The sequence below is a fragment of the Hyperolius riggenbachi genome, chromosome 2 (assembly GCF_040937935.1).
Source record: "Hyperolius riggenbachi isolate aHypRig1 chromosome 2, aHypRig1.pri, whole genome shotgun sequence".
Classification (NCBI taxonomy): Eukaryota; Metazoa; Chordata; class Amphibia; order Anura; family Hyperoliidae; genus Hyperolius; species Hyperolius riggenbachi.
The window spans coordinates 318,655,279-318,677,146 of record NC_090647.1 but is presented as its reverse complement, the minus strand read 5'-3'; the positions used below and the strand labels follow the sequence as shown (position 1 = coordinate 318,677,146).

General features: G+C 43.5%; 1 protein-coding gene across 2 annotated transcripts in view; it reads left to right on the top strand.

Annotated features, from left to right (window-relative positions):
* Positions 1–5,034, top strand: part of LOC137544398 (uromodulin-like) — a 75,411-nt gene extending 70,377 nt beyond the window's left edge. For both annotated transcript variants that reach the window (XM_068265465.1, XM_068265464.1), the window contains 4 exons: positions 330–486; positions 1,976–2,039; positions 2,156–2,191; positions 4,712–5,034. In XM_068265465.1, coding sequence (XP_068121566.1) covers positions 330–486; positions 1,976–2,039; positions 2,156–2,191; positions 4,712–4,767 — 313 coding nt within the window. In that variant the 3' untranslated portion in view covers positions 4,768–5,034. The remainder of the gene's footprint in view (positions 1–329; positions 487–1,975; positions 2,040–2,155; positions 2,192–4,711) is intronic.
* Positions 5,035–21,868: the final 16,834 nt, after the last annotated feature.

Genomic DNA, 21,868 nt, shown 5'->3' with positions numbered 1-21,868 from the left:
CCTATACTGTGGGCACGTATACCTGGCTCCGCAGTGGATGTTTTTATCCTGTTCTAGACAAGGATTACAATATTAACTACATGATAATATTGAAATAATGTAGATTAAGACTGTTGTCCTTATATTATGTGTAACTCTCTTGTAAATGTATATTACTAAATTCTATACAATATAAGTTTATTACCTGATATGTTTTACTTTGCATGATAAGTTATTCAGAGCTCCCATGTGGGGTGTAAATGCTGCATATTGTTTTTTCTCATTTTTTTGTAACTGTGACTCAAGAGATGTACAGCATACTTAACTCTGTGTTGCATCTTTGCTCCTAGGTGTCCTGCTAATGAAGAAGTCGACACCGTGGTCCTCCAAAATGGAGTATCCACGGAAATGAAAATGAAACTGGCCAGTTTCAAATTCACTGATTACCCTCTAGTTTTTATTTTCTGTGATGTAACACTTTGCATTAAAAGTGACATATGTGCACAGGTGAGACATAGTAATGGAGATTATAGTGGTAGTGTGGTGTGGTCATGGTCTGCATTGACATTTGTAAAAAAAAAAAAAAGCGATGGTGCCCTAATACATAATTTCCAACAGTAGGTGTTTTCTGCCTGCCATTTACAAAATGAATCACGTATATATGATTTGGTCATTTGGTTTGGCCATAGATGCACAGAGAGATGGGCAGCAGGTGCTTCTTGTCTTCTGGGACAGGCACAGTGCAATGCAAGTATAGAGATCATCCTGTAATTCATCAACACCAAAGTTTACTTTGTGCTGTACAGACTATATGCAGGCTATTATAATAATTACAATAATTACAGACAAAGAGGAAAAAACATAAACAAAATCATTGGCACTGGATGGGCTGCTAACTAAACTTAGTTTGGTTGAGATCTCCTCTATACAAGGTATAAGTCTAATGTTTGTCATGAAAAAAAAAGACTTCAGTAACAGGGGTGTTTATCAGCACAAACATAACATTTCCTTTGTTTATCATCCCAACACCAAGCTTGATCAGGCGGATTTCAAGCAGGGTAAACAATATTTTACTTCCCACCTGATCACTCCTCGCAGACAGAACAGCAAGTTCTGGTGTGGATCTCTCTTCTTACCCAAGCTATATTATATTATATGCATATGCACACCATTAATCACTTTGTTAAAACGCTCTCTGCAACTGCCACAAATACACCACTCCCACCCCAGAGCACAGGAGAGGGCATTCACCAAATTAGATCCTAAATCATGTTGCACAGAGTATTTGAACCCATGTAGGGTCAGGAACCACCTATTCACCCTGCTGTTGGTCTCTTTTTCCCGTTCCAGTTACCTCAGTAGGACGTGATCAGTCACAAGGTCAAATGTCAACCTAGCAAATAATAATGCAACTCTTCTAGAGCTCACTTGATAGCCAAAAACTCTCAACCACAGCAAAAAAATGTTTTATCATGGTCATTTAACTTTTGGCTCAGGTGCACTACTGGGTGTTCCTCCTATTCTCTATATGTGTCAACACTGCTCCTAAACCTACATCTAAATCATCTGTCTGAACCATAGACCCTGAACAAGCATGCAGATGAGGTGCTCTGACTGAAGTCTGACTGGATTAGCCACATGCTTGTTTCAGGTGTATGATTCAGACATCAGCAACACTACCAGGCAAACGATATTGTTTAACCACTTGCCGACCGCACACTCATACCGTGCGGCGGCAAAGTGGTAGCTGGAGGACCAGCGATGCAGATCTGCGTCGCCAAGTGCCTCCCTAATTAATCAGGAAAGGCCTGGCATTACAGGTAGATTAATCTTGTACAGGTTACACATGGGGATGTACCATATCCGTTGATTGGTTTTGTGGTAACATAATGTAAGAACTGCACTTCAGTTTTTACTATTATTATTCTGTTGTGACTAATTCCAGGAATGATTCAGGTACAAAAATATGAACCTTTGTTATTTACATTTTTTTCAGTGCAACACGGGACGTGCATTAGATAATCTACAGACATTTCAAGTAGGATTTTTTTCTGTAACAGGTAATCAGTTTTTTCTATTGCTTCCACTGCAGCTTACTTATTAACATGTTGCTTTATGTAGTATTTTAACTTCTTTTGTTGCAATCAATATAAATAAAATTATTTTTGTATTTCAGAGGATAACAATCTCAGCAGTTCTGGATCACTCACAGGTAAAGTGATAGAGAGAGGAAAGGGTGGAAGGAAGGAGAACAATGAGTTTATACTCAAAATAATGTCAACTTCAAGTATAAATTGCCCATTATAAAGGTGGCCATACATCTATAACTTTTGCGGCTGATTGACCATCTGATTCGATAACTATTATCTCATCTGATGAAAACCAATGCCACCAAAAGCTTGCCTGATCGATGATGCCACCAATTTCAGACCAAAATTGGCCGCATGTATTGATCGGACATGCTGGACACAATTGGCTTACTATACTAAAGGGGGGCGGCACTCCTGGCTACCTGTATTTAAAGAGACTCTGTAACAAAAATTGCATCCTGTTTTTTATCATCCTACAAGTTCGAAAAGCTATTCTAATGTGTTCTGGCTTACTGCAGCACTTTCTACTATCACAGTCTCTGTAATAAATCAATGTATCTTTCCCCTGTCAGACTTGTCGGCCTGTGTCTGGAAGGCTGCCAAGTTCTTCAGTGTTGTGGTTCTGATATGAACTTCCCCTTCCAGGCCCCTCTATGCACACTGCCTGTGTGTTATTTAGGATTAGAGCAGCTTCTCTCTTCTCTCTTATCTTTTACAAGCTGGATAAATCGTCCTCTGAGCTGGCTGTGCTTTCACATACTGAAGAATTACAGACAAGGGCAAAGCTGTTTGCAGGAAGAAACAAGCAGCCTGAAACTTCAGTGCATGCGAACAGGGGGAAAGAAACACACAAATGATCTCTTGAGATTCAAAAGGAAGGGTGTATACAGCCTGCTTGTGTATGGATGTGTTTTCTATGTGTGGACATACTGTACATCAACCTACTTCCTGTTTTGGTGGCCATTTTGTTTGTTTATAAACAAACTTTTTAAAACTGTTTTTAACCATCTTAATGTGGCGAGGAGCGGCGAAATTGTGTCAGAGGGTAGAGATGTCCCCTAACGCACTGGTATGTTTACTTTTGTGCGATTTTAACAATACAGATTCTCTAGGAACGCCAGTGAAAACAAATGTAATAAAAAAGTGCTTCATTTTTACAATAGTTAAGTATAAATGATTTAGTCAGTGTTTGCCCATTGCAAAATCTTTTAAATCCCTGATTTACTTTCTGACATTAATTACATGGTGACATTTTTACTGTTGGCAGGTGATGTAGCTGCTGCATGTTTTTTTAGCAGTTGGAAACAGCTGTAAACAGCTATTTCCCACAATGCAACAGGGTTCACAGACAGGAAACTGCCAAGAGTAGTACTCAGAATTTCTTTGTGGGAGGGGTTTTACCACAATACCAGCCACACAGCGCCCCCTGATGGTCTGTTTGTGAAAAGGAATAGATTTCTCATGTAAAAGGGGGTATCAGCTACTGATTGGTATAAAGTTCAATTCGTGGTCGGAGTTTCTCTTTAAGGGACGGCACCTGACTACCTATACTAAAGGAAGGGTAAAGGCACCTGGCTAACTATACTAAAATAGGAGGGGGGGAATGGCACCTTGCTACCTATACCAAGGGGGGGGGGGGGGCGGGGTGCAGCCTCAGGGTACCTCTAATAAAGTGTGTGTGTTGGGGGGGGGCTTTCAAGATGCTGTTGGTATGTGTCAGCTAGTGACAGTGGGTCTTGGGCGGTAAAAAGTACAAATCCGGCCAGTGGCGTAGCTAAGGAGCTATGGGCCCTGATGCAAGTTTTACATTGGGGCCCCCCAAGCACTCTATACATAACTATTGATATGGGGCACCAAAACCTGCCAGGGACAACTACAGTACAGGAGCGATAAGGGGATGGGGAACAGCTTGTTAATGATTACCACTATTCAAAGCATCTATAGAAATGAATATTACCAGCAAAAGACCAATAAAGAGCTAATACTGTGGTCAAAGGAAGGCCCCTCGGGGTCCCTTTGGCCCAAGGGCCCCGATGTGGTCGCTACCTCTGCAACCCCTATTGCTAGCATGACAGGGATATTTATGTCTACTTGCAGTTCAGCTTTAACTGTAATGCAGTAAAACAGACTGTTAGGCATGGGATTAAATTTGGATTCGGGTGATCTGGATAGTTGCTATCCGGATTTCACCCAGTAATTTATCTGATGTCTTCTTTGCTCGCAATTCAACCTGGAAGGAGGAAGTGTTTGTAGTCACGTGACGGCGGATTGGAACGCGTCGTGGGAGGCGCCGAGGGACGAGCAAAGAAGACGTCAGATAGGTAAGCTTGACCCCCCCCCCCCCCCCCCCCCCCGCCCCTCCCCGCCCAGCCCGCACAGCATTACTGGGTGAAATCCGGATAGTAACTATCCAGATCACCCGAATCCAAATTTAAGCCCATGCCTGCAGACTGTAGCTATTTGTCTTAAAATATTACTCTGCACTGCCTTTTCTTTAACTGATTAGCATAGCTCCCATCCTGTCTGCTTTTTCATTGTTACAGACCATGCAGATCTGTTGTTACTATTCTGGAAATGAAAATAATCTTAACACTACAGAAACTGTGTGTTATTTACTGATCCTGTGATTTTTCTCTTTTCAGTGGTTTCCTGGTCTTTGCTGACAGCTTGCGTCTTACTATTTATATCAATGGTGTAATTATATTGGTGACTAGCTTTTATAAAAAGAAAAAAAAAACTGAAAATCTTCCTTAAATGATCTCTATAGAGCAGTTACACATATTTATAAAATACGTAACAAGCATTAAATCATGTAGATTGGTATGTGTTTCTATGTATGCAGGTTATTTATATCACATTTTTCATGCACATGTTAAAAACGGTCTAGGTGGTTATTATCAGTGTTGCCGGGCAGCCCGTAAATATTGATACAAATTAAGCTGCCCGTGAATTCTGTAAGGAATTCAGCAGCATCCGCTCTGTTGCAGGAGGACAGCAGCGCAGTGGAGGGAGAGCTGTGGGATCAGCGGTGGAGAAGGGGGCAATCTCCCCCCCCCCCCTTCCCTCACCTTAGTGCTCTCCCTCCCTCGCTATCCCCTCCTGAACTAGTGCTGACTGAGTGGCGTTTGGCAGCGGGCGGAACTTACCTTCCGTCTCGCTCCAGGCGCCAGAAGTTCTGCTGCTCTGGTCTGGACCAGACCAGAGTAGCGGCAAATCATCCCGCACCTGCGACGAGACGCAGGTAAGTTCCGCTCGCTGCCGCCTGCCAGCCACTCAGCACTAGTTCAGGAGAGGATAGCGAGGGAGGGAGAGCACTAAGGTGAGGGAAGGGGGGGGAGATTGCCCCCCTTCTCCACCGCTGATGCCACAGCTCTCCCTCCACTGCGCTGCTGTCCTCCTGCTGGGGGGGTCACCTGGCTATCTATTGTGGGCACATATACCTCTGGCTATATATACTGGGCACATATAACCCTGACTACATATACTGGGACATATACCTGTGGCTACATATACTGGGCACATATACCCTGCCTACATATACTGGGGGCATATACCCGACTACATATACTGGGGACACATACACCTGCCTACATATACTGGGCACATATAACCCTGGCTACATATACTGAGGACATATACCTCTGGCTACATATACTGAGCACATATACCCCTGCCTACATATACTGGGGACATATACCCCTGCCTACATATACTGGGCACATATACCCCTGGCTACATATACTGGGCACATATACCCCTGGCTACATATACTGGGCACATATACCTCTGGCTACATATACTGGGCACATATATCCCTGCCTACATATACTGGGGACATATACCTCTGGCTACATATACTGGGGACATATACCCCTGCCTACATATACTGAGCACATATACCCCTGGCTACATATACTGGGGACATATACCTCTGGCTACATATACTGGGCACATATACCCCTGGCTACATATACCTCTGGCTACATATACTGGGCACATATATCTGCTGGCTACATATACTGAGGACACTGGCTGTTTGCCATTATGTGCATTTACTGGTGAAAAGCTGTCTCTTATTATGTGCATTTACTGGTGAAAAGCTGTCTCTTATGTGCATTTACTGGTGAAAAGTTGTCTCTTATTATGTGTATTTACTGGTGAAAAGCTGTCTTATGTGCATTTACTGGTGAAAAGCTGTCTCTTACCTCTTTACTGGTGAAAAGCTTTACCGTGTATCGAGCAGCTGATCCGGCCAGCTGATAATATTCAGCTGGTCAGATCACGCTGCTCGACCCCCGCCCGCTCGATCCCGACCCCCGCCTGCTCGAGCGGTAATTGATCCGCGCGGACGACCGGGGATGCGGCTGGGGTCGATCCGGCGGCTAATCGGCCGCCGGATCGACCCGTGTATTCCCAGCATTAGACCCTCATTAAGACCCTCAGGTTCAGGAGGGTCCTAAGAGTGAAAATTCAATACGTTTCCCTCTCTCCAAGCAGACCTTGGTTGGAAGATAGGGAAGGTAAGGGTACATGTTCAATAGGGATAATGGATAATAAACTAGGATCAGAATTATAAAACTGGGAGAAATGCCGCGACAGAGTGTTTAGAACACATACTGTATTGGAGACCACATGTCCTATATACATTATATATTTGCTAATACAAACTCAGACACTCCTAATGTGTTTCTGGGATCTGAATCAATTTCAATTTAGAATGATACATACACACAGAATTTACAAAAAAATCTACCTTCTATCCAACCTCCTATAAGGGGCCGAATATCGAGAGCTTCTATACAGAGGTTCTAGAGGCGTTAAGACGCCTCGACAAAGATTCCTTACATACTGAATTTAATCTTTCTAGAATTGAAAGAACGGCCATTAACTCTCTTAAAATAACACTGAATTAGCCATCAGCCTGGCTGACAAGGGTGGTGGCATTATCATAATGAATACCATGGATTGTTTTGAAGAGGTTTAACCACCTTACCACTGACAGGTTTTTCCCCTTGTGTACCAAAGCAATTTTCACCCTTTAGCGCTCCTTCCATTCATTTGCCAATAACTTTTTCACCACTAATCACAACAAGATTCTCTATAACTTGTTTTTTTCCGCCAAAAAATTAAGCTTCCTTTTGAGGGGTATGTTTTGCTAAGAATTATGTTATGCTAAATGTATTTTTATGGGAATTATAAGAAAAAAAATGGAAAAATGCATTATTTTTCAGTTTTTGGCCATTTTAGTTTTAAATAATACATGCTACTGTAATTAAAACCCACCTATTTTATTTACCCATTTGTCCTGGTTATTACAACGTGTAAAATATTTGCCTAGTACAATGTATGGCGACAATATTTTATTTGGAAACAAAGGTGTATTTTTTTCATTGTTTTGCATCTGTCACTAATTACAAGCCCCTATTGGCAAAATAACAGTAATATACCCTCATGATATACATATTAAAAAAAAGTTTATTCCCTAAGGTAACTATGTATGTTTTTGTTTTTGTTTTTAAATATTTTTTATTGGAGAAATAGAAAAGTTTATACAAAATATACTTATCACAGTAAACAGTATAAAGAAAATGTCCATACTTATGAAACAACATTATACAGTCCATGTTGATGGTATATTCATTAATAATGTAAATAAGGCGAGCTAAGAGAGATGAGGGGAAAAAAACATAGCAATCACATGAACAAGTGAACAATATGCAAAAAGTGATGACTGTATCTTTACTCACATTGTCCACATAAAGTACCTAGAGTAAGCTTCCCCTCCCGCCCCTCCCCCTCCCCATTGCCTTCTTTCTCCTCTTTTTTTTTTTTATAAACTCCATCCTCTCAAAGAGGGAAACAAAAAAATCTAGAATTTGACCTTGTACATTCACTCTGAAGATTTTGGTTACTAATTTGCAAAAAGGAGATACGTTTTTGTTCCAAAGTGGGGTGAAGACTCTCACTCTTCCTCCCAAATATGGAGTCATCTTAACCCCTACCGGTTTTCTTCACCAGCTTTTAGGGCCCAAAATGAGTCCATTAATGTCAGTTTTCTTAACCGTATAGTAACTATATCTATGACACCATCTGAAAAATGTTTATCTTATCAGAGCTATGAATCACTATTTAAATAACAAACGAAAGTAACAACATTAGCACCACGTTCGCCCACCCAACATAGACTCAAGTCCACCTCTTTTAACTCCGGGTTATTTGTATGTTCAAATAGCAGATTATACTAGTAAGTCGCATATAGTATAAAGAAAAGGGGTCAACACTCAATAAAAGGGGAAGCACAAAGAGATAAGTATCTACTGACATTCTAGTTTGTAGCTAAAGTCCAATATCAAAAACTCCCAATGTCCCTACTATTCTCTTTTTTAAATTCCATTTTGTATACACAAAAGGTTTGAGTATTTCATAGAATTCAGAATGGGTAGTATATTTTATAATAAAGGGTTCCCAGATCTTGAAAAAAATTGCTGTGGCCTTGGACTTGTGTTGTTCTGTATCAAACTTGGCTATATACATTAATGACTTTACAGTGTCCACCAAAATTTTCTGAGAGGGTGGGAGGGCACTGATCTATAACTTCAGGATACATTTTTAGCTGCCATAATAACGAAGTGTTCAATGCGTGTAAAACCATCACCTTTGCTTGCAGTGGAAGGATCTATACAGTGAAATATTGCCTCCCACTGACTATAGTTGCGGTGAATTGAAGTAAGTATTCAACACATTCTCCAGACCTTAGCCCAGAATTGCTGTATGAGTGGGCACATCCACAAAAGATGAAATAGATCTGGAGAATGAGCTCTACACTTGGGGCACAATGTTAAAGTGGACCCAAATTAAAAATACAAGATTTCAGAAATAAAATCTATTTTCTAAATTATAATAATAAATAGCAGCCTTTTTTCAGCTGCTTGATGACGAATATAAAATATTTTACATTTATTGGAAGAACCCCTCCCTTCCTTTCAAATTGCCGGGATTTTTCCGGCAAACTGGTGGAGTAGATGGTGTCCGGCAATGGAGGAATTGCTAATGGCTGCCCCCAGTATAACCCTAGCTCTGAAAATAGAAGGGTGAAAAGCATGCACTGAAATGCTCATAGGTTTGAAGGAGTGTTTATTTATCTTTGTATGTGTCAGAGTGGTGCAACTAAATATTTTGAATTAAAAAAATGTTTGGTTTGGGTCCGCTTTAAGTAATGTGATCCTGGAGAAATACCTTTAAAATTGAAAGCATAATATCCTTTCCTGATAATTTTGAATTGCATTTTCCTCCATTGTTCACCCAAAATCACTTTTCTGACCTCATTCCAGCCCAGTTCCACCAAGGGAGCAAAAACCTCTATTGATTCATCACTTATTTAGCCCAGTAGGCGAGGTGCTTGAACGGTTGCGTTTTGATCTTGAAAGAGCGTACGGCTTGATATAAGTCTGAAATGGATTTTTTCTCAGTAAGATTTCCAATGACGTCCAAAAATCTAGTATGATCCGGAAACAAGGCGGGGCAACCTAAAATGGAAGTGAGATAGTGTTTTATCTGGAAAAATACAGGAATTGATGAGATATTGGAAGATGAAACAGTACAATCTCCTAATAGCGTCAAATGTCATCAACCGCCCATCTGAATCTAAAATTTGAAATAATTTCACAATACCTTTATCTTTAACCTCTTGAGGACCGCAGTGCTAAATAAACCCCCCTAGTGACCAGGCAATTTTTAGTAAAATAGGCCACTGCAGCTTTAAGGCTAAGCTGCAGGGCTGCACAACACAGCACACAAGTGATTCCCCCCCCCCCCTTTTCTCCCCACCAACAGAGCTCTCTGTTGGTGGGGTCTGATCGCTCCCCCATGTTTATTTATTTTTTTAATAAATATTATTGTTACTTTTTTTTTTTTAAACCTGTTTCTTTAAATATCTTCCCTCCCTTCCCCCCCCCCTCCCTCCCCACAGCCAGCCAATTATGGCGATCGGCTGTCATAGGCTTCTGCCTATGAGAGCCGATCGCTCTCTTGTCCCCCAGGGGGACAGCCGTGTGACACGGCTGTCCCCAGTACAGCGTTGCTGCCGATCGCAGCTCTGTACATGGAAATAGACGGCGATCACGCCGTCTAACAGTCTCCCGAGCGGCAATAGCCGCTCGGAGACTGAAGGCGGGGTGGAGCTCCGCCCCCCCCCCCCCCAGCAGGAGATGCGCGCGCAGCCTGCGCGTGCTCTCCTGCAAAGCCTCAGGACTTTACGCCAATCGGCGTTAGGCGGTCCTGGGGCTGCCGCCGCGGCCACGTCCATCGGCGTGACTCAGTTACGTTAAAAAGAGCAGACATACTAGAGCTGGCTCCTCCTGAAAAATCTGGAGATGTCCATAGGGGCATCAACGGTGATAAACACCCTGTTAATTTCTGAAATTTGTGAAATTCACGGAAATCTATGTATGTTTTTTAAATGTTTTATATATATATATATATATATATATATGTTTTCTCTGGTAGCTATGAAAGAGTGGGGGAGGTAAGGGGATAATTCTAATTATATATGTGTGTGTGTGTGTGTGTATTTTTATTTAAAAAGGTGTATGTAAATGTAATTTTACTATTTGGCCACAAGATGTCTCCCCACATTATCTTCCTGTGCGTAGTACACTAACAGGAAGTAATGGGTGGACATGTTACTTTTGTTTTATCATTGGCCATGGCATCACATTGATGCTGGTGGCCATTGATCACACGAACTTAAATCGGTGAATAGGAACTGTGTTCCCATTCACTGATTGGTGTACTGGTAACTAGAACACTGCCACAGGGGAAGGAAGGGGGGGCGCGGGCATGCACATTTGCATGCGCCATGCATTGACAGCAGAAAACGAGTATCTATGTCCCTGGAACGTAAACAGTCTTCCCGCAGGGTGTAGATATACTGCAGCAAATGTAGCCAGTGTTAAAAGCTCTTGGGTGATCCAAAATACTATATTCTCCTAAGGATTTTAGAACCCAATATGAAAAAATGTATTTTCTTCTCATCTCTCATCCACAACTTCCTTTTTTTCTAAGGGTAGGAACACACTAGGCAGAATCGCATCCTCTGTCACCTCTCCTCTTTCTAAATACCTTGACCACTTTTCACAGAAGTGTGTAGTTCGCCTCCCTACTTACCTCAAGGATTCTGGTCATCTCCTAGATCTAGTCCATCATTTGGCTGCCCGACTTCCATTGGGCTTCTCTAGACGAGACAGCCTTATACACAAACAGAGATGATACTCTGATCCGGATATTCCTATTACAGAAAATAATTTTCTTCTTGCTGTAGAATTCATACTCTCACTCAGTGCAGTTTCTAGGCTAAAATGCACCCAGGGCGAGGGTGTAAAAATTGCGCCCCCCCGAGCAAGGTATGGGTGCCCGCAGCATAGGTTAGCCAGGTCTAGTTGCACTTAGTATAGATCCCCCCAGTATAGGTAGCCAAGAATAGGTACTCCAGTATAGGTAGCCAGGCATAGGTGAGCCAGTATAGTTTCCCCCGCTATAGGTTATCCAGGTAGGTGCCTCCAGTATAGGTAGCCAGTATAGTTGCCCCCAGTATAGGTAGCCAGTATAGTTTCCCCCAGTATAGGTTAGATAGGCAGGCACCCCCGGTATAAGTTAGATAGGTAGGTGCCCCAGTACAGGTTAGCTAGGTGGGTGCCTCTAATATAGGTAGCCAGAATAGTTGCCCCCAGCATAGGTTAGATAGGTAGGTGCCCCCAGTATAGGTTATTTAGGTAGGTGCCTGCAATATAGGTAGCCAGTATAATTGCCACCTGTATAGGCTGTAGGTGCCCCCAATACAGGTTAGATAAGTGCCCCCAGTATAGGTTAGATAGGTAGCTGCCCCCCAGTATAGGTTAGATAGGTAGGTGCCCCTCAGTATAGGTTAGATAGGTAGGTGCCCCCCAGTATAGGTTACATTAGGTAGCTGCCCCTTAGTATAGGCTAGATTAGACAGGTGCCCCCAGTATAGGTTAGATTAGGTAGCTGCCCCCCCCCTCCAGTATAGGTTAGATAGGTAGGTGCCCCCCAGTATAGGTTAGATTAGGTAGCTGCCCCCCAGTATAGGTTAGGTAGGTGCCCCCCAGTATAGGTTAGGTAGGTGCTCCCAGTATAGGTTAGGTAGGTGCCCCCCAGTATAGGTTAGATTAGGTAGCTACCCCCTAGTGTAGGTTAGATAGGTAGCTTCCCCCCAGTGTAGGTTAGATTAGGTAGCTGCCCCCCCAGCGTAGGTTAGATTAGGTAGCTGCCCCCCAGCGTAGGTTAGATTAGGTAGGTGCCCCCAGGATAGGTAGCTGTGCACTATAATGGAGGGGGGAGCCGGAGCCACGGGGAGGGCAGCCCGACCAACTCCCTCCCTCTCCCGGCCGCCCTCCGTGCTCCCCCCTCAGATGCATAGTCTGTGAGCAGGCAGGAACAGCTGTTTACAACTCACCTCGCTGGCTCCAAGCGCTGCTCTCTTGCCGCCGGTCTTCTCCTATCTGCCTACACGCTGATACACACGCTGCTTCTGGCTAAACAGGAAGCAGCGTGTGTATCAGCATGTATACAGAGAGAGGAGACCGGCGGCGAGAGAGCGGCGCTTGGAGCCAGGGAGGTGAGTTGTAAACAGCGCTTCCTGCCTGCTCACTGACTATGCATCTGAGGGGGGAGCACGGAGGGCGCCCGGGAGAGGAGAGGGAGGGAGAGGTCGGGCTGCCCTCCCCGTGGCTCGTGCTCCCCCCTCTATTACAGCGCCCCCCTCCCAACAGCGCCCCGGGCGGCGGCACGCCCCGCATGGCCCTAGAAACGGGCCTGCTCTCACTCATCATCTTCTCCTTTCAGGATGACATCTACCTACAGGTAAAAAGGACAGCAATAAGGGCTAATTTTGCACCATCATTTGCTAATCTTAACATGAGGATTTTTTAAATATTTTTTTTTACTGGCAACCATCCAGCCCCCAATGTGGTGCATTATTGGCGCTACATAGACAACATCATACTTGTTTAGAATGGTACTATTGAGGGAATACACCAGTTTGAGGATATAATCAACAGAAATGATTTGGGACTAGTCTTTACATCTAATATAAACTTATTCCAGACTTTCTAGATCTAACCCTATACATCAAAGACAATCAGATTAGAAAAAAAAAACTTTCTTCAAAAAGGGCACTTAATCTGAAAGAGCAGGCTGTAGCTGCTACACAGCATTTGTGGATCTTCAATAAAAGTTGGAATCGTATCTGGAAGTGGTGCGGACCCTTATCTTCTACAGAGCTATTCCAACCCTGTTGGTACAAGGGGTGGGTCATCGCACACCCACTGAGGATTGCTGAGGTGCTGTTCCAGTCCTTGAACATGCATAGATTAACTGTAATAGTTCACATCATAAACCATTGAAAACAAACATACCTTTCGGTCGGTTCTGACGCATTGCAAAGCACTGCTCAGATATTCAGAAGTTTGATTCACAAGCAGAGCTCTGACTTGGGCTGTTATGTTGCTGTAGATTTTTGTCTGATTTGGTGTGTGTGTGTGGGCGGGGGGGGGGGGGGCTAGACATTTATTTTTCACACATTAACACTGATGTTATGTCTGTTGTGCTCCCAACAAAGCCCATCTCAGGTGAAACATGCTCCCATCCAGTGACTGACTAAAAATTAGGTTGTACTGATACTGTGCTGCATGATATGTTTTGCATGTATTCCTGTATTGTCTTATTGCTGTTTGTCACCCCAAAATATTGTCTGTAACCTTAACTACTGTCCAACTCTGCGTAATATGTTGGGGCTTTATAAATACAATAAATAAAGTTTGACACGTCACTGTATATAGTGCACCCCCGGTTTGTATCCCTGATAAGTTTTGTCTATAGCAGTAACTGAGTTGAGAGTTGGGCCGAACGGTTCGCCTGCGAACGGTTCCATGCGAACTTCTGTGGTTCGCGTTCGCGTCCCGCAGGCGAACCTTTGCGGAAGTTCGGTTTGCCCCATAATGCACATGGAGGGTCAACTTTGACCCTCTACATCACAGTCAGCAGGCCCAGTGTAGCCAATTAGGCTACACTAGCCCCTGGAGCCCCACCCCCCTTATATAAGGCAGGCAGCGGCGGCCATTACGGTCACTCGTGTGCTGCCTGCGTTAGTGAGAGTAGGGCGAGCTGCTGCAGACTGTCTCCCATAGGGAAAGATTAGTTAGGCTTAGCTTGTTCCTGGCTGCATACCTGTTCTGTGAACCCACCACTGCATACCTGTACTGTGAACCCACCACTGCATACCTGTACTGTGAACCCACCACTGCATACCTGTTCTGTGAACCCACCACTGCATACCTGTACTGTGAACCCACCACTGCATACCTGTTCAGTGAACCCACCACTGCATACCTGTTCAGTGAACCCACCACTGCATACCTGTTCTGTGAACCCACCACTGCATACCTGTTCTGTGAATCCACCACTGCATACCTGTTCTGTGAACCCACCACTGCATACCTGTTGTGTTCAGTGAACCTGCCACTGCATACCTGTTCTGTTCAGTGGACCCGCCACTGTATACCTGTTCAGTGAACCCGCCACTGCATACCTGTTGTGTTCAGTGAACCTGCCACTGCATACCTGTTCTGTGAACCCGCCACTGCATACCTGTTCTGTTCAGTGGACCCGCCACTGTATACCTGTTCTGTTCAGTGAACCCGCCACTGCATACCTGTTCTGTTCAGTGAACCTGCCACTGCATACCTGTTCTTTGAACCCGCCACTATATACCTGTACTGTTCAGTGAACCCGCCACTGTATACCTGTACTGTTCAGTGAACCCGCCACTGCATACCTGTACTGTTCAGTGAACCCGCCACTGCATACCTGTTGTGTTCAGTGAACCCGCCACTGCATACCTGTTCTGTTCAGTGAACCTGCCACTGCATACCTGTACTGTTCAGTAAACCCGCCACTGCATACCTGTTCTGTTCAGTGAACCTGCCACTGCATACCTGTTCTGTGAACCCGCCACTGTATACCTGTACTGTTCAGTGAACCCGCCACTGCATACCTGTTGTGTTCAGTGAACCTGCCACTGTATACCTGTTCTGTTCAGTGAACCCGCCACTGTATACCTGTTCAGTGAACCCGCCACTGCATACCTGTTGTGTTCAGTGAACCCGCCACTGTATACCGGTTCTGTTCAGTAGAGCCGCTACTGTATACCGGTTCTGTTCAGTGAACCCGCCACTGCATACCTGTTGTGTTCAGTGAACCCGCCACTGCATACCTGTTGTGTTCAGTGAACCCGCCACTGTATACCTGTTCAGTGAACCTGCCACTGCATACCTGTTCTGTGAACCCGCCACTGTATTCCTGTTCAGTGAACCCGCCACTGCCGTCACTACACAAACAGCTGTTTGCGGTGCGTTACACGGTGAGTTTGGTGTGTCAGTGTGAAGCAGTACCTTAATTACACTACCTGATTGATGTATACACATGCAAGATGTTTTAAAGCACTTTAGGCCTGTCATTTAGCATTCAATGTGATTTCTGCCCTTAAAACGCTGCTTTGCGTCAAATCCAGATTTTTCCCGGGGACTTTTGGCGTGTATCCCACTCCGCCATGCCCCCCTTCAGGTGTTAGACCCCTTGAAACATCTTTTCCATCACTTTTGTGGCCAGCATAATTTTTTTTTTTTCAAAGTTCGCATCCCCATTGAAGTCTATTGCGGTTCGCGAACTTTAACGCAAACCGAACCTTCCGCGGAAGTTCGCGAACCTAAAATCGGAGGTTCGGCCCAACTCTATAGCAGTTACGAAGCTGCACTGACATTGACAGCCCTGGGGGCACACCATACGAGCAACATACTTTCAATGATACTTGTATTGCAAGTGTGTGCTCCCATCTACAGTGAGTGGCCCTGACACACATTGGCCTCAATTCACGAAGCTTTATCAAACACTTTATCGAAAGGTTGATAATTCACCTTATGGGTGAAATCTAATTTTGAATTCACTAAGGTGTTATATATTTATCAAAAGTTTTATCTATAAAACGTTCAAGAAATCTATAACGCCTTAGTGAATTCAAAATTAGATTTTACCCATGAGGTAAATTATCAAGCGTTCGATAAAGTGTTTGATAAAGCTTAGTGAATTGAGGCCACTATGTCCAGTACATAAGACAGGATTGTACACCCGTTGTCAGCCGAGACCATTTCATGTCTGCACTCTGCAATTACACACAGTTATCCATGCACAGTTTCGGGGCAAGCTTACACCCCATCCTCTGTGCTATATTAGGGCCCGTTTCCACTAGTAGCGTTGCAATGCGAAAACCGCTCCACATCGCAACGCAAGGAATCTGCAACCAATTCACGTCAATGGAGTAGTTTCCATTGACGCGAGCTTACCTACACAATCCGGCGCAATGCGACGCAGGGGGGATACAGAAGACAACCGGAAGTACCTGCAGAGGGATTCCAGGCGATGCGCCGATCGCCTCGCATTTAGATCCCTATTGGAAACGGGCCCTTAAAGGATAACTGTAGTGAGGGGTATATGGAGGCTGCCATATTTATTTCCTTTTAAGCAATACCAGTTGCCTGGCAGCCCTGCTGATCTATTTGGCTGCAGTAGTGGCTGAATCACACCAGAAACAAGCATGCAGCTAATCTTGTCAAAATTGTCAGAAACACCTGATCTGCTGCATGCTTGTTCAAGGTGTATGGCTGAAAGTATTAGAGGCAGAGGATCAGCAGGATAGCCAGGTAACTGGTAGAGCTTAAATGGAAATAAATATGGCAGCCTCCAAACACCTCTCTGTACAGTTCTCCTTTAATGCTCCTTTGGGGGGAAAGGGGGGGGGGAGGGAAATCAACAAAGAATCCCTTTTACTCGGTGGTTGCCCTCAAGCAAAACTAATTTTGCATTTGAATTTAAAGAGAACCCGAGGCGGGGTTCTAGGAATGAAATCCCCATACAGAGGCTGGGTCTGCCTAAAGAGCCCAGCCTCTGTTGCTATTTAGGTTCCCCCTAAGCCCCCCCTGCGCTCAGGGAGACTCCATAATTCACAGCCGCGCTGCCGACACGGAGCGTGTCAGCAGCGGCTGAGTTTACCTTTGTAATGCCAGTCTCCACTCTCCCTTGCATCCTGCATCGCTCTGGTCCCCGCCCACGTCCCTTCCCTCCACGCTGATTGGAGGGAAGGGACGCGGGAGGGGACCGGAGCTCTGCAGGAGGCGGGGGAGACTGACGGGGGAGACTGACATTACAAAGGTAAACACAGCTGCGCGGCTGTGAATTATGGGGTCTCGCTGCGCGCAGGGGGGTCTTAGGGGGAATCTAAATAGCAACAGAAGCTGGGCTCTTTAGGCAGACCCAGCCTCTGTATTGGGATTTAATTCCTAGAACCCCGCCTCGGGTTCTCTTTAAAAATTCTGTATAACAAGAAAAAAAAAATACAATAAGGGCCCATTTCCACTAGCAATCGCAATCACAACCGCCAGCGATTGCAATTTTTCATTTGCATTGCATTATCCCTCTTAAAATCACTCCTGAAAGCAATTGCTCTTTGCAAATCGAATCACTATAGTGGAAAATACTTCTCATGATTTCTATGATAAAGTAGCAACCGTAGCGACTTAAAAATCACTAGCGATTTGTGATTCAGCTGTGCAGTGGAAAAAGGCCCTAAGGGCCCTTTTCCACTAGCAAACGCTAGCGTTCACACTGAACGCTAGCGATTGCTGAATCGCAAAGTGCAGGAAAGGTCCGCCGATTGCGTTCACGATTTTGCTATGCTGTAGTGTGCATAGCAAAATTGCGGCAAATATCGCTCCGCAGCGCGATCGCGTTTGAGGAAAAACCGAATCGCGGTAATGGAAATAACCTACCGCGATTCCTGTTATGTAGCAAACCGTAGCAATTTAAAAAATCACTAGCGGTTTGTGATTTTGCGATTCAGCATCGCAAACGCCGCTAGTGGAAAAGGGCCCTTAAAGTGATTTTTGTCTTTATTACAAGATAATTTGGTACTTGCAGAGCTGAGTCCTGTGGGCCACATGTGATATTTTGTGTCCCCTGTACCACTTTCGGTTTATGTTGCAAATGACGGAGATGGTGGGGCCAGACTAATGCCTGATACACACCATGCAATTTCCCATCAGATAGATGTGTCGATAATTTCCCACTGATCCGATCGGTTTTCTGATCACTTGTATGCAAATCAATAAAAAAAAAAAAATCGGAAATCAGATCGGACCTGTCGGGAATTATTCGACCCATGTATCAGATGGGAAATTGCATGGTGTGTACCAGGCTTAAATGTGCATATACATGCACAATTAGCGTGGACTGCAGTGATCAGGACTCTATTCATTTGACAACAGTTTGGGGTCACGTGATGTACAGACGCATCACTAGCTTGTAGGCTAGCAATAGATTCTGATGGAATGGAGGGGTGACATTGAGCACGACAGAGCGGGTTCAAGCAGGCGAGCTGAGGAGACAATGGGTTCACAGAATCCGGCACTAAAAATCTCTCGCCAAATCATTGGTGCTGCTGTACACACGCTAGATTCTCAGCAGAGATGGCCCGGACCAAGAACCCACTGGTAAGGCCTGTACAAAGCTTCACTTGAATACATTTGTTCCTCAAAGTAAATAGGAGAGAAAAAAAATGAGTGGTTTGGGTATGTATTCAATAATATAATGATGTTGATGTCTGCCTATAGCATATTACATGGTCAACTTTTAGAAATACAGTCAGAGAAGAGAACATGCCTCTCTTTCAGTTCAATGGCCCAGAGTGGGACGTTGCATTGTGTCCCATGTATAACAGGAACACAGTGCAATGGAACAAAAGAGTAATTTCTTTAGTAATGCAGACATTAATTTATGCACAGTACAGTACCTACAACTGCAGAAGCAGTTGCAAGCACTTGTCCCTAGCATTTTCAAGGCACTTCCCAGGTTTGGGAAGTAGTTGGTTGTTATTCGTCTGGCGGTCACTAATACAGTGTGCACACTGTGTTTGCAGCGGAATTTCCCTATGTCAGCCATCAGTCAGGTGCCGGGTTGTGTCTGGTTGGAACAGATACCTCTTTACTAATCAAATTCATTTTTGGTCTTTTATGACTGTACATATTATCTGGTCAAGATAATTCTCTATGCTTCGTAAAGGCCTGACGAAGGGTCAATAACCCGAAACGGACTAGTGTCATCGCCTGAACTAAAATTACCTTTTTTCATCAAACAAAGCACACAGTGTCTATGGTCTGCTTTTTGCATTGCTTTTTATGTCTGTACCACAAATTCTTCTGCTGCTTTACAAAGAATTTTTCTACCTTTTTGAAGAAGAAAAATAATTTTTTGTGAATATAATAAAGTGTGAAACAAAAATTTTGGAAACAGATCGCTATTTGTGGCTTCACTTGATTTAAATTGATCCTCCTATAAAGAAACCTGGTACTATATGAGCATAGTGGTGTGCTCAAGTGTGGATCGTTATACTAACAAGAGTTCCTTTTTTGTTACCTGGGACTCATTCCCAACCATATTGAAACATGTTTCTTTAAGTTTCACAGCATCAGAACTTTGTTTCTTACCAAAGCATCATTTTTAGCTGCATTTTTAGCTAAGCTCCACCCATCAAAGAAAAACCCAGGCTTTTTCCCCCAGATGCTGTGCAGAGCATGATGGGATTTCCTGTTATTCATGTTGCCTAGCAACTGGGAGAGGTGCTCAGGACACAGGACAGTTGGAACTGTGTCTCATGCTCCCTGTCACCTCCTTTCAACCAAAAAGATGGCTGCCATCATGAAATCAAACATTTGCCTGTTCTTTTAAAACAGTGTGGGTAAGAGATTATATTACCCATCTATTTTAATTAACATAACTAATGTAACTTAATGACAGTATGTTTGTTTAGGCTGGAGATACTCTAAGTTATATTTACCAAATTTGAAGCCCAGCTAAAAGGACCAGAATTTTTTTTTCATTATGTCCTGATATCAATCAACACTAAAATAAAATGTAAAAACACTTGTGACTTTAATCTATAGTGTTCTCCACACATATGGTATTCACCCACTCCAAGCAGTAGTTTGTCAAAATTATTTTATTTGCATGGAAATTGCTAATTGCATGCAGTTTTAGGATTGGCCCAAATTCAGTCTGCATTAGAATTGCTTTAAATTTTTATGCCAGTGACCAGCTCGATCCACCAGCATCATCATGCTGCTAGGACAGCACATGGAAGGTCATACTAAACGGACAGCTGAAGGACATGCAGTAGGAAATAGCATAGGATTGATTTCCTAACATCCTCACAAAGCTGAAGAGTAATGGAGAACACTAAATAGTATGTCTCTGTTCCCAGGCGGCATTTTTTTTTATTTTTTAAGAGAGGCTGAGGCATCTTAAAATACCTGTTTTTATTCAGCAGGCTGCTTCAACATTATAATGCAATCTGTTTCGCTGCAACCTCCTGAAATCCCAGGGCAAAATTCCACGACTTTCCAGGTCGTGGATTTTGCTGCCCGGGTAAGGCTGAGATTTGCACTTTAGCTCTGCCTCCAGTCCAGTCAATATCCGCCTCTCCCGGCCCTTTCAGTGAAAGAAGACAGAGGGGCGGGGAGAGGCAGCGATCAGTGGAGATTGACTGAAGCAGAGCTACTGCACAAAGCTCTGCCTCTACTCGGAAGAATTTTGCCCTGGGAATTTCGGGATGATTAAGACCACGGTTCCGCAGCGCTGTTGAGGCAAATCAGTTTGGATTATAATGCTGAAGCGTCCTGATTAATAAAAACAGGTATTTTAAATCGCTTCAGACTCTAAAGGGAGACATATGGAGGCTTACCTTTTAAACAATACACATTGTGTGTCATGCTGATCCTCTGCATCAAATATTTTTTAATCCGTAGACCCTGAACAAACATGCAGATCAGATGCTTCTGGTCTGGTAGTGTTAAAAAACAAATATGGCAGCGTCTTTATGCCTCACCTTAGGTTCCTTTTAATACTCTGCTAACAGGTGGTGATATTTTGTGTCATATTAGAACAGTGTGAATTGCAGAAACAATAGCGATATACCATTTAGTTACATGCAACTACAGCAAGAGCTCTTTATGCTCATTTTAACTGCTAATCCACTAAGCTTTCAACAACCTTCCCTATGTTCTGGATATGACCCAGGTAATAGAAGCTAAAAAGGAGGTGTGTACAAAAAATAAATGCAAATGTTTTGTGGTGATGCATTGCATTAAGATGCCGCACACCGTTGTAGTGCAATGTAGCCTTATGCCCTCTAACTCAAGAGAAACTTTTGGGCGCTTTTTTTTTTTTTTTTTTTTTTTTTACTATATAACATTCTCCTTTATAAACATAGAAAAGAGCTTTTCTGTGTTTAAAGCACTGATCAGCGATATTGCTGCCTGAATTGCATTGCATTAGTATCGCTATCTTTGAGATGGCAATACCAACTGAAATCAATAGAAGTCAGAACCTGAAGCAGAGGCAGAAATTAGTAAAAAAAAAAAAAAAAAAAAAAAATTTTTTTTTTTTTTACGTACTATGCTTATGTTTGTTTTTCTGTCAGATCATCAATGAGATATTTTTGAGCTGATGCAAATGTCATGCAGATTGGAATATTAAAACTGTTACTGTATCTAATGGGTTTAAAACCAAGCTGATCACATTTACTGCAATTATTGTACAATTTGCATCAACTAAAAACATGACCATCTGAAGTAGTCATGCAAACCTTTTAGCTTGAGCACGTTGAGGGACTTCAACAA